The following is a 13042-nucleotide window of genomic DNA, read 5'->3' as shown; positions in this document are numbered from 1 at the left end:
TTTCTTTTTTGATTTTTGCTTGTCCTGCCACTGGAAAAATCTGACAATGAATCCCACATAAGACACTGCATTTAAAAAAAAATATTTACTTAAAAAAAATAAATAAATAATGCCCCTCCCACATCTATATGATGAATTCTATGTTGATTGGCTAAGTCTCACGTCTTTGCCGATGCTCTGATCATTACTGAACATTTGCAAAAAAAGACCATCAATTTCAAACTCAATGTTGATTGAGAAGGAAACAAAACTCAATGAAGAGGTTCCGACGCTCACTCACTCTTACTGTCGCTTCAGCATGAGCATAAAAACATAAAACCATAGCGTGTGGGTGAGCGTGTTCAGCTGTCCACCGCACTGACGTCATCAGGCAGCCGTGGCTTTACATTGCCAGGGTTGCCCCACCAGTCCGGCTTTGGATTTCCCATTGGACTCCAAGATGGCATCTGATTCCTCCCTGGATCACCCAGTTATAATCACTTTGTATCCCCCCCCCCCAACACTGCTTAGATATTTTGTTTAAATGTTTATCTAAGGAAAATGGAAAACTGTGGAAAAACTAGCATTAACTCATTAATTTCCTGCAATTATCTGCCTTCTTCTCCCCCAACCCTGGCAAAAGGCTGCCTGAACTTATCCACAACAATCAGGAACTTAACAAGAGGGGAGAGACGACCTAAAGTGTGTCCCACATATCATTCTAATAATTCTAATAAAACACATTGTTTGTTTTATTAATATTTAGTCATCTGATAAATGTAGGATTTTCGAAATAGTGATAGATCTGCTTTAATATAAATTTATGTCTTTATAGCTCCCCTTTTGTCCCAGTTTTTGCTCAAGAAACAATGGAAAAGTTAGACTTATTTCACAGACACGGCATTCGATTTGCTTGCTCGTTTGCATGCTACATCGTAGGTAGGTAATTCCCTTAATAATAGTTTTTTTTTCCCATGCAGCTAAAAGAATATTATCATGATTATTATTATTAGTGGAAAGAGACATAGAGGAAGTATGTCTCGTTATTAACCACATCTCATCTTTCACAATTTCCTCCCCCCCCCACAGGTATTTCGACCATATGACAAGCGACAGCAATTTTCGGTTGTTCCTTAGAATTTTTTAGTGGTTGGTCTTCATGTCTGTGGCTTAGCAACAAAGATTTAGAAAGAAATACTTATTTATGAGACTTTAATACTGACGTGTCGAAACTTGAGTAAAAAAAATAAATACTTTTATTAATTTATTAATATATAATTTAGTAATAAATTAATTAAAAAAAATAGCATATAAATACATAAAAAATCAAGTTCTTTCCCAAACCCTTTGAAGAGGCTTCCATCCACCATATTGTAAGGTTTAGAGTGTGGGATTCTTTAATATTCTTTTCATGTCCCGGGACCCTGGTTTGTAAATATAGATCTAGACACAAACATAGAATTTGGGGAAAAAATATAATTTTTCCTACCAATTTGATTAATAGCTTTGGCTAACATTGTATCAATGGAATTTTTTTCCCCACCCCCAAAGGGCTCCTTTGGCATTTCTTTCCATGATGAGTTTGAGTTAATCATTTCTACCGGCAATTCTTGGACAATTTCTCTTGTCAAATCAGACAACTGTAATAATTATTTAAAGAATGGAATCAAACGCAATAATTTATGGTGCTGAAACTGAGATATAAAAAGAGGAAGTGAGGTCATGAAAAAAAAGGGGTTTTTTTATGGTAGGCTTTTTTTTTGTATAGACTGATTGGGTAGTTTGTTTCAGACGCCTAAAAGAGCTAGATAAATATAGAGATGAAAAGTGAATTTTTCGGGCATCCATCCAGTGACTTATCTCGGCCTAGGCTAACTTGGCCTAGGCTTAGGGCAGCAGGTCCAGGGGGCGGCAGACCACCTGGTACAAAAGCGAGGTGGGGCCTTCTTGGGCGCTGCACAATGGTTCCAACCGGGACCCCAACCATCCGATTTCACACTATGGACACTATGCCGACTGAGCACAGCCTCCATAAACTTCATTAAAATGCGCATGAGGACCTTCATGATACAGGATGTTGGGATATGATGTCATATCCCAGCGCATTGTCTCATAAAGGCTCTTGGCTCCTTTTGTTGTACCAGCGATGCCGAAACGAAGGTGGGGGGGTGACTGGAAGTGCTGCCCTAGGGTAAACCCAAAGGTAAATACACTCCTACATCCAGAAGGTCACCATAGGGTCTTGGAGGTACCACTCATCGGTGTTCCTATTAGTGTTCCCTAGTTGCAAAGTCCTTCCCTATAGTATTTCCAACGGTCTTTTGTCCACGTATTGTTTCAACACAATGAAGCAACATGATATAAAGCTCAGTAAGCATAGTGAGATCGGAAATATAATATACCTCACAGGTATGTCTTATAAAGTATGAGTGTTTCACGGTGTTCTACATCCCTAAAAGTGACAATAATGAGATATTATTACTATTATTTGTTGTTTTATCATATTCTGGGCGCTTTACAATGGATTAAGGGAGTTTTGTTATTTATTCATGTTAATGAAATATGTTATTTTTGTTATTAATTGTGTTCTGTCGGGTGGTCATTGCCCTGTTAACGGACTTATTTTGGTTTAGGTTGCGTGACAATGGCTCGGTTAAATTAATAAACCGGCTGTGGACTTTTCAACCCCACTCCTGGTGTCGGGTTAATTATTGGGCATTTCATTTTGGTTTGAGGGGCCTGGCCTGGGCATTGAGGGATTCTCCTAATAAATGATGTTGGGTCACTATACATTATTCTTCTTCTAGTCATGTTAATGCCCTAACTGTATCCATGCTTTGATACCCCATCCCTTGAATCAAAAGTGCCCATTTTTGGCTTTTTGAAATGTTGGGAGGTATTAATACAACCCCCCCCCCCCCAAAGAAATGTTTGACGGTTCCTTTAAGCACTCTGCACGCAGAATGGAGGCGATCATGATTTCCGAGGAGAATTGTTAAAAAGGCCTTTGGGGGTAAAAAAAAGGCCACAATAATTCCCATTTATCACGCAGAAGAAGTATCAGAAGACTGGAGAAGAACATGACACCGGTCATATCTTTAATACAGTGATTACCAGAATTGCATAATTTGTGGAGATGCTTTTGTGGCTTAGACATTAAGATCATCAAATCCGTTCTCTGCCAACAATAATTCGTGACGATATCACCGTGGGTTTTGAGAACAGAATCCCGAGTGTTGCGAATCGACACAATTAGTTGATGTTGTGTAAAATGTCACACTATGTTAAAAAACATTGGCTCGGGGCCCTTTGTTAGTGATGACATCACCGTCTACTTTGGAAAGTTGCCATAACGCTGACATTTTCTGCCGGTCTAGGTACCTACACTCGCTTCTTGTTTGTACAGCCAGACAGAAAGAGGAAATCTCCCAGTGACATTCACCATAAAGCACATTGAAACCCATGAGCTTCCTCATTGCTCGATGAGCTCTGTATTTTTCCTAATTTTAAAACTCCAATGAGGTTACAGAAACAACATGAACAATAGAAAAAGGAAAGAAAAAAAATTACCGCTGTTATTATTACTATGATGTCATTTAAACACGTCTTGACTATATAAGCAGTAAAGCACTACCGTCGACTATTATTACAAAAGGCAAACAATAAGGCTGAGTACAAAGCCGGTACACCTGAAAACAAAATAATATACACCGAGTGGAAGAATTTCAGATTCCATTACTGAGAACACAAAGGTAAGGTATGTATATAGATATATACATATATATATATTATTTTTTAAACTATAATATATGTTGTTTTTTTAAATTTGCATTTATTATTATTATTATCATAATAATTATTATTACTATTTATTTATTATGCACCAACAAATTACGCAGCGCTGTACTATTTAAATGGGGTGTTTAAGACAGGGAGCTTGCCATCTAGCCTTGTTCCTGGCAAGAATGGTGAGCTTTTGTGGCCCCCATTGTGAGCTTACAAATTAAATATAGATATTACATCGCTATAGTTATAGTATACATAGAATACTATATAGTATATATATAGTATATAGTATGTGCACTGTAATAACTTTTTTGGAATATTGTTGTATTATATATATATATATATATATATATATATATATATATAGTTAGTTAATATTAATATTTCATAGCAATGTATACATATTTTTTTAAATGTACTTTTATGTTATACCTGTTGCGTTCTACAGCCATTTATTATTTATTAATTTCATTTTATACAAAGATCTTATATAGACAAATAAAATTGTTATTTAAGTAGAAGAACAAAACATTAGCTGGAAGCTATGTTTGATAAAATTAATGTAATATGTTAATATCTGTGTGATAACGTAATTATTGATTGATGCGTCGTATCATATAATGGTGTAACATCGTAAGTAGTATGATACGGCAGGTAAGCATTGGTGAGCTCCAACCCACATTCTAAATTCCATCCTTTCTATTGTACTACATCATGAATTTAGCAAGACGCAGCTCCCAGACTAGTCTTTATAGGACAGAATCAATAAAGGGGCAAAAATTTTATTATATTGGTCCTACATAATATGATCCTAAGAACTTAGTCATCTCTTTTAGAGGACCAACATTCATGTTCCATCTATAGAAGAAACCTCTGAGGTCTTGAAAGATTACTGTATGTGACACTACCTCTTATACTATGGATGCTGGTCCATTAGAGGGAACATCGATGATCAATTGCTAATTGAATCATTTCATGATGAAAAAGTAGCAGTCATGGAAAATCATATATTCCTGTAACTCTTGTTAATAAACACTGTGGGAACTTTTTTGATTAACTATTATTTTGTTTGCAGATGGCTTTCCTTAAGCTAATTTTTCTGATGTTCTTTGTTAATCCTCTGGAAGGAATATGGGAGTTTCCTTTAAGGCAAAATAGTAAGTTTATCAAAAACCTGTATTCTATCTATCTGTCTATCTATCTATCTATCTATCTATCTATCTATCTATCTATCTATCTATCTATCTACCAAGCTATCTATCTATCTATCTATCTATCTATCTATCTATCTATCTATCTATCTATCACCTATCTATCTATCTATCTATCTATCTATCTATCTATTTATCTACCAAGCTATCTATCTATCTATCTATCTATCTATTTATCTACCAAGCTATCTATCTATCTATCTATCTATCTATCTATCTATCTATCTATCTATCTATCTATCTATCTATCTACCAAGCTATTTATCTATCTATCTATCTATCTATCTATCTATCTATCTATCTATCTATCTATCTATTTATCTACCAAGCTATCTATCTATCTATCTATCTATCTATCTATCTATCTATCTATCTATCTATCTATCTACCAAGCTATCTACCAATCTATCTATCTATCTATCTATCTATCTATCTATCTATCTATCTATCTATCTATCTATCTATCTATCAGTCTGACTTATCCTCTATTTATCTATAGCTTCATAACAAACTAACATGCCACTGATACAGATGGGTTTTCGAAAGGTTCCATACCTACCTAGCCCTGTCACTAGCGGTAATGTAGAGGCCGTGAGCTTGTGCTTGCACTGAAGTCCAAGTGGAACTGGACGAATGTCAGAAGCCTGTTTTTGAGATATAACCAGCTCTTCCCCTTTTACATACGCAGTTTGTCTGCTGTAAGCAAATTAACTATGATATACTGGAATGCATAGATCAAAGTACCTACTCTCCATTCTTATGCGAGAGGGGTAATTTAGGGGAAGTCCAACTCGATGCAGTCCTATGGTCCCACACCCAAAATACCAGCCACGCTAATAACATCTATTTATTGGGGTTTTTTTGTCTCTTAGGATTGTTGTCACGTTTTAATCTTTTAATCTCACTTTTCTTGTCCCTTTCTAAGCCCTTGTTGCAGATATCAGCAAAGATAAGCCGACAGAGACCGTGACGTTGGAATGCAATGTATCTGCGGAAGAGCAGGTCTACTGGCAAGTGAAGAGACAACGGAGACACGGTAGAACATTGCAGATTGACGTGAAAGAAAAAGTAGATGTTGGAAACTTTACTTGCCACACAGAGGATGGAGACAACGTAGATTACAAATCCGTTGTGATCAACAATTTATCTACATTAACCCACAAGAAAATACTTTCCTGTAAGTATGCACAAGCGCTTAACCCCTTAATTACAAAGCCCGTACATGTACGGGCTCAAAATGCATTGTTTTCAGTGGGTTTAGGGAATGCCCATTGTCCTTAAGGGGTTATAGGAACTATTTCTATGAATATAAGCCTTGGGGTCACCATGTTTGATCTTCACGTGGCACAGTGGTGTTTGGCCACCCCTCGCCTCCTATCCAGGGCCTTCCGGATCCCACTCCCTCCAAGCCCTTTATAATTGTTTCGGATCCTAGCCCCACCCTCTTTAACCCAGACACACCCCCTTCCTGCCTCCTATAAGAGGCAGGAGAGCTCTGGGCTGCCAGACCCGGGACGATTCCGAGCATACCTGGTAACACTTCAGGTTTGACCCAGAGTCTATGGGTGAAACGCTGCTTTCCTGGGTCTCTGGGTCCTTCTCCTCTTTCTCCACCCTACCCATCACATGAAGAACCACTACCATCACACAGCAAAGGGCCCTGCCCTCGTTAAGCTACTCCATGAAAAGAGGGAGACCTCCTAGTAGCCTAGCCTGGGAAGTTCCCCTGTATGTTACTAGAGAACCCAGTTATCCTCCCCATCGAGTTATCCATCGTCTTTGGCGGCCAACTGGTACTGTCCACGTTAGAATAATCAATGAGGATGGAGGTGGCCAGGGCAGGCAAGAGCTATATTTCCCCCTAGATGGCCATAAACTTTCTCTGGTGAGGTCATGTAAGCAACAACTTTTACAAAATACATTTTTAGAACACAACAACTAAAACACAAAGTTCCAAACTATAAGTTATTTTAGAGAAAATAGATATTACTGTACAAAATAGTTTATTATTATACCTTTTGAATAGAACTAGTTGTAGTGACATTATCACCAAGGCAACAGATACATTTAAATGTCATATTCTGCTGATTTTAACATGGCTTTAACCAGATGTAGCATTAAAAAAACAATCATACAGGATACCCTTCCAGAGAAAATTATATCATTTTGTTATATTATGCTTTTTTTTAATAATTTTTCAAGGAATGTAGAAGCTTCTTTGATGTCTTCTTACAAATAAACTAAACTGAGGGAGTTTATGAGGAAGTGATTAGCAGGGCTCGTTGAATTTCGGAACAGGCATTACTCTGTTGTAATCTGACGTCTGCTGTACCATGAATGTTAAATAATTATGGCACACCGGCCAAATTGCCAAACCAGACATGGACCGAGTTATGTCATAGCTTCTTAAGTAACGCGAGTTGTCTTTGCAAATAAGACAGAGAGTATTACGTGGGTGAATATGACGGGAGAAAGATAAAACCTTAACTTAGAATGTTGATGAATTGAACAGGAAGTGTATCCCTCTACGTAATCCATTTATTTATGGAGTCATTTATGTCCTTGAAGCCAAACCGTTAATTACTAAAACACTCAAAGTGGACTTTCAGGATGCCAGAGAAGTTCTGGTGGCTCCACATTTCAAGGGTCCTACTCAAATAATCAAGTAAAGGTTAAGTGTGTCTATGAGGGCCAGAATGACGTTAACGAGGAAGGCGTTACATTTTAAGGCTGACGTAAGCTGGATATGGCAGGACATAAAAATGTTTTGCTCACATTGTGTGGGTCCAGGCATTTCCGGAATGATCTGCTGTTGGAGTGGCAGGTGAGTTGCATATAGAGCAATGTTGGGCAACGGCCCACCGTACTTTTGCCCGGTGTGTGTCAGGTGGCCATTCTGGGCCTGCTGTACATTAGAAAGTAAAGTCTAGTTAGTTACCCAACCATCGTCTGCCTTGGCTCTTCATCAGACAAAGCCCGCCATCACAGACAGGCCAGAATTTCTGTGTATCCTTGCCTGAATTTTTTTATTTCGCTCAAGCTGGAATATATTTAAATTTGTGGCCCATTTGGCCCCTGAGGACTAAAGTTGTGCAGACCTGCCCTATCTTATAGGTCCCTTCCAGTTAGATTTTTTCTATCGATCCAGATGGAATGTGAACGAAAGAATCTCGTCTCAGATTGCGTTCTGAAATTTGTCACTTGTCCCTCTCTACTTTATGTAGTTTATATTTCATTCCACTAAATATTTAGTTTTTTTAATAGATTCAAAACACCCAATACACTGCGCTGCCAGCAACTACAGCGGCCATTTTAACTGCTCCTGGAAGCCATCAAAAAGCCATGATCAGTATTTCTTCCAGGCTGAAAGAGGGTAAGTCTCTTTAAAAAGAAATATATATATATCTACATGGAATATATATATATATATATATATATTTTATGTTTCAAAGAACAAGATTTTGTGTCAAAACAAAATTTGATAGATCTCCGTAAACTCTCGAAACTGTGTCCCATCTCGTTAACCTTCCTTTAGTCACCGGAAACCCACACAAACCTGCATATGTTAACCCCCTAAGGACAATGAGTTGTCCTTAAACCCATTAAAACAATGCATTGTGAGCCCGTTCATGTACGGGCTTTGCCGTGAAGGGGTTAAAATCATTTATCCTTTGCTGGTAAGTTTTATCCTGTTATCCATGAACCACAAAGGTAGATAGATAAGAAGGTGACCTCAATAGACGGCTTCCTCTGCGCTCCGGAATCTGCTGGTGCTTTAGAAATATGATGTCTTGTGGTTTGAGGTGACATCTTATTGTCTTGTTTTCAGCTCCTTGCCCATCGCCTGCCACGGCCCCTTCAGACACCATTCAGATTACGTAGTAAACTGTTACGACCAAGAGACCTGCAGCCACGGGGAGGAGAACAGTCACATCACATTTACTCTCCATGCGATCCAGGAGAAGGCTTATGAAAACCACACCAAGATATTCATGCTGAGAGATATCAGTGAGTATTTACTACAGTCCGATAGAGGTTTCACTAGGCATAGTGGGAAAACACTAAATTGGTGATAAAAAAATAAGTTTCAAAGAAACAGAAATGTTGTGAGGTCATAGACCTCCCTATGCATGATCGTAGACTAAATCCGTTGGCTGAGACTCTGACGCAAGTTATGAATGTATTTGCTCATCGGGGTGATGTTTAAGGGGTGCAACCTTCCAGCAGATGTGGCAAAGATTAATTAATAACACAAGGCAAGCATGAGTAAGATAGGCATAGGCTATCCTGAATAGGAAACAAGTCCAGGTTCAGAAGTCCCACCCCAATCTAACGTCAGCTCCACTTCTGGAAGTGGAAGATGGGTACAGGGGCATTGTTGAGCCTTACCGTATGGCACCTGGGACAGCTACCCCTCTTCGGCCATGGAAGTTACGAACCTGGAGTGAGTTTGGCTTGGCTGCATTCCTCGGCTCTTCAACATCAGGTACTAGCGGAGAAATGTTTTTATGGCCTATTGTTGAGTGAAGGAAGACCCTCCATTACATTTGTGTAGACCACATATGGGTTCCTCTTGTGATTGTAGTGCTAGAGTCATGTAGAGCGTGCCTATGTATTTTATTTGGACTTGTATACATGACAGCACGACTACAAGCAATGCTGTCATGAGAGATAAAGACGTAACTATCCCAATCGTATTTTATTATTTTATTTTTCCAGCACGGCCAGACCCACCTCAAGACCTGGATAAGTCTACAAAGAGTGGGAAAGTTTCTCTTAAGTGGAAGTATCCCAAGACTTGGTGTAATGTTCATTCCTTCTTCCCACTCATATTTAACGTCAACATAACCAACGAACGCAGCATGATGTCTGAGGTAATATAATGCCTTTAACATTTCTGGGGGAAAAAATAACTCAAAAATGTCTCCCCATCTGTTCAAGGCATCCTTTGAAGGATGTTACGCCTTTGGCAGTAAAGCAGTTTAGTAGGGAACTTCCACCATACCTTTCTTCAACAGGTTGGCTGGCTCTTTAAGCCACTGGACCCCTAGGCACTGAATGGAGGGTAAATAGCGGGTCAGGAGAGGTTGTGATCAACTTCAGTTGACAGACAACTCTTAAACCCTGGATGTTTTTGTATTTTTTCTTGCTCGGCCCCTTGATCTTGGTCCCCATTATGAGAAGCCAATCTGAAGAAGTTACATGCTGGTAAATTATAACATCTTAGCACAAATGTCTTACAAATAGTTTCAAGTCACCCCAACGTTCTCAATAGAATTGTGAACAGGATAAGACAGTGTTAATGCTGTTATGTTTAAAGGGACATGGCAGCCTTTATACACACTTTAATGCACATGATAGCTGAGAGATCCCTTTAAATTCAGTGGTCTCCCCCAATTCCATGCTTTTTCCTCCTTGCCCACCCTCCGGCTATTTTCAGTGCAGAAGACGCGTTCGACGGAACAGATCTCTTAAAATGTAATATAATTACCACCAATCAGCTCTAGCACTGGCTCAGTAAGTACTGCGTACATGCGGGGAAATCACTAGGAGGCCTTTCTTGATGCTAATTGGCTGCTTCAATTAGCCAAAGAGTGTCAAGACTCATCAGACCATGGGCCCGATAGGTAGCTGCAGCTCCAGAGCTACAGCTTCTACTTTCTACTTTTTTTAATGCAGCATATTAAAGTGCTTTTTGAATACTTTAATACGGGTTCTTTAAAAAATAATCTTCTTCAAGTAACAGCTACATTCTTTTGGAATTCTTTTGCATGAAGCTGCCACTCTCTCTTTATACAATAGAAAGCACAGACTTGCAACACTCTGTTGAAATGTAATGATGATAATTAAGCTGTATGTCACATAAATATGTACTCGGCCGGCTGAATGGATAATCCCTCGTTAGAACCACTTCACATGCTTGCAAATTACAGCCTACAATGAAATGTTTATTTATGGCAACTATACTACAAGGAAATAATTAGACGTAAGGCAACGAAGTACACCAGCTACTGAATAGTATTAATACTTATAACTTTGAAATGTTTTAGAGAATGAATGAGTGAATGAATGAATTGCCAGTAGGTGGCACTCCAAGCTTTTGTATTATAAAGACAGTGGTAGAAAGTAATTTGGTAAACTTTTGAAAGACGGAATCAATGGCTATGATGAGGGGTCCCTGGCACTTTAAGGCCAGCGGCTGTCTGGTAATGTAAGTGTGGCCAACGGCTGCATGTTATGCTTTTATGTTTCTGTGGCAGATCGGGTGAGTGGCCAGTCCGAGTACTAATAATGTACAGCTAAATAAAATCCTTTATGTGAAAAGGCTCTCTGGACTCTCCTGACACAACCAAGACAATTAGCAAATATGATGTATGTCCCGTTATATGCCGAGGAAATATCAGCCATATTAGTAGCTAGCAGATTGTTGTTGATATACACCGCCCCAAACCTGCTTTATATGAAAACATTAAATGTAGTCAACTTATTACACCCACATTCCATTTCTTCCAGCACCATAGAGATATTGAGGGGACAAGTCTTATACTGCCCAGCAAGGGCACGTTTCACTTCTGCGTCCAAGCGAGAGACATGTATTACAACTCATCGTGGAGCGAGTGGTCATGCTACATGTAGGTAAGAGTCACGATTTCACCAGTTTTAACAAGGGGGTCCACCATATCAAAACCTTGATCATTCAAAGCTTAACTCCAGGTCAGGGGAAGCTTCAGGCAACAATGTTGGCCAAGCGATAAAAGGTATCACCCTGGACCAGGGATAACTGGGGGCGCAGAAGAGAGTTTCCTAGACACATTGAAGTTGATGGCAGATCAGACCCATTCGGCCCCATTTAATCTGACCATTTTATTCTGGAAAGACTCAAACCTTGATCAGTCCTTGATGTCATCTCCACATCTTCATCAGCCATGCCACCCGAAGAGAGAGAGAGAGAGATTGTGGGGTTTCTTCACTAAAGGGAGAATTGGATGGAGCATTTGCAGGAGAGTTGTGGTTTAGACTCTCTCACTTCACTATTTATTACGAAGGACCAACACCGGCAGGTTTCTCCAGCATGGAGGGCTAAGCTGGTCCTACATAATGCAAAATCCAAAGGGTAAAGAGACTTTGAAGAAATGTCATTGACTTAATTATACAGAGCCAGCCAAGCTCTTCCAGCAAAATCGGGACGGGAATTCATAACATACGGGGAAGTGAAGCAGCTGAAACTCAATCCTCCTGGAAACTCACCGGTCAACTTTACCTTTAGTGAAAAGAGTCTCCCTCCAGACAGATATTACTTACATGGGGAATTTACATCCATTCCCCATATCTATAAAATGAAACTCAAAACAAAATGTCTCATTTTGCCTTTAAATTTGCAGGCACGGTAAAACCAAGAAGGATAAAACGAAAAAAGATAAGAAAAAGGGCAACAGAACAAATGACAGAAAGAAGAAACACAACTCTCACTTAAGTGAAGCCGGAATCCTGCGCTGGGCATGACATGTGAACAGTTAGCCGTCTTGCTTTTTTCCGTTCGAAGTGTCCATTCTGACTGTATATTTATAAACCATAATAATACAACCTCTTGTGACCCCACATTTTATACAAAACTTACTTTGTAACATTGTTTTTCTTAATATGTATATTAAGTTATTGCATATTTTATGTTTTATATATTGTTTGTTACATTATATTAATATGGTTTACAAAGTTTTTATTTTTTACGAGAATTTGAAAATAAAGGTCTTACCATCCCATCAGGTGTCACGCTTCACGCTTACTGTTTGCGTTGTGTAGGATAACTTGGCTTGATTGAGGCATGATTGAAGTGTATCTTGTCATCCTGCTTGTGTCCTTGGAAGTGTCTGGCTTAGGACAATGTTATTGCCCTAGTCCTTTAATGAGAGTCCTTGGTGTCATCTTAGATTTAGGAGCCATATGCCCATCCCATGCATGTTTAAATACCCTCGCTGTATTAGCTTCTACCACTTCTGCTGGGAGGATGATCAGCTAATGCTCTGGTTTTAAACACTGGGAGGAGGTGTGAAGTTCATCACACTTTC

At 39.0% G+C, this 13042-nt stretch overlaps 1 protein-coding gene across 1 annotated transcript; it reads left to right on the top strand.

The window, feature by feature from the left end:
• Positions 1-2324: 2324 nt before the first annotated feature.
• Positions 2325-12479, top strand: LOC149287255 (interleukin-12 subunit beta-like). Its single transcript, XM_089492991.1, has 5 exons — positions 2325-2388; positions 5902-6153; positions 9696-9850; positions 11237-11241; positions 12359-12479. The coding sequence occupies exons 1-5, from the start codon at positions 2325-2327 to the stop codon at positions 12477-12479; spliced, it is 597 nt and encodes a 198-aa protein (XP_089349117.1).
• The last annotated feature ends 563 nt before the right edge of the window (positions 12480-13042 follow it).

Source organism: Sceloporus occidentalis, unplaced genomic scaffold, assembly GCF_023333645.1.
Source record: "Sceloporus occidentalis isolate IW3139 unplaced genomic scaffold, rSceOcc1.0.p SCAF_62, whole genome shotgun sequence".
Taxonomy (NCBI): domain Eukaryota; kingdom Metazoa; phylum Chordata; class Lepidosauria; order Squamata; family Phrynosomatidae; genus Sceloporus; species Sceloporus occidentalis.
The sequence above is the reverse complement of the archived record's forward strand: the minus strand, read 5'-3'. Positions and strand labels throughout refer to the sequence as shown.

Bases quoted from the DNA above. Each gene is read 5' to 3' on its own strand.
- LOC149287255 (XM_089492991.1), top strand. From the start codon at position 2,325: ATGAAGCAACATGATATAAAGCTCAGTAAGCATAGTGAGATCGGAAAT. The intron at 2,389-5,901 runs GTATGTCTTATA...TCCCTTTCTAAG, and splicing joins AAATATAATATACCTCACAG to CCCTTGTTGCAGATATCAGC. The intron at 6,154-9,695 runs GTAAGTATGCAC...TTATTTTTCCAG, and splicing joins CCACAAGAAAATACTTTCCT to CACGGCCAGACCCACCTCAA.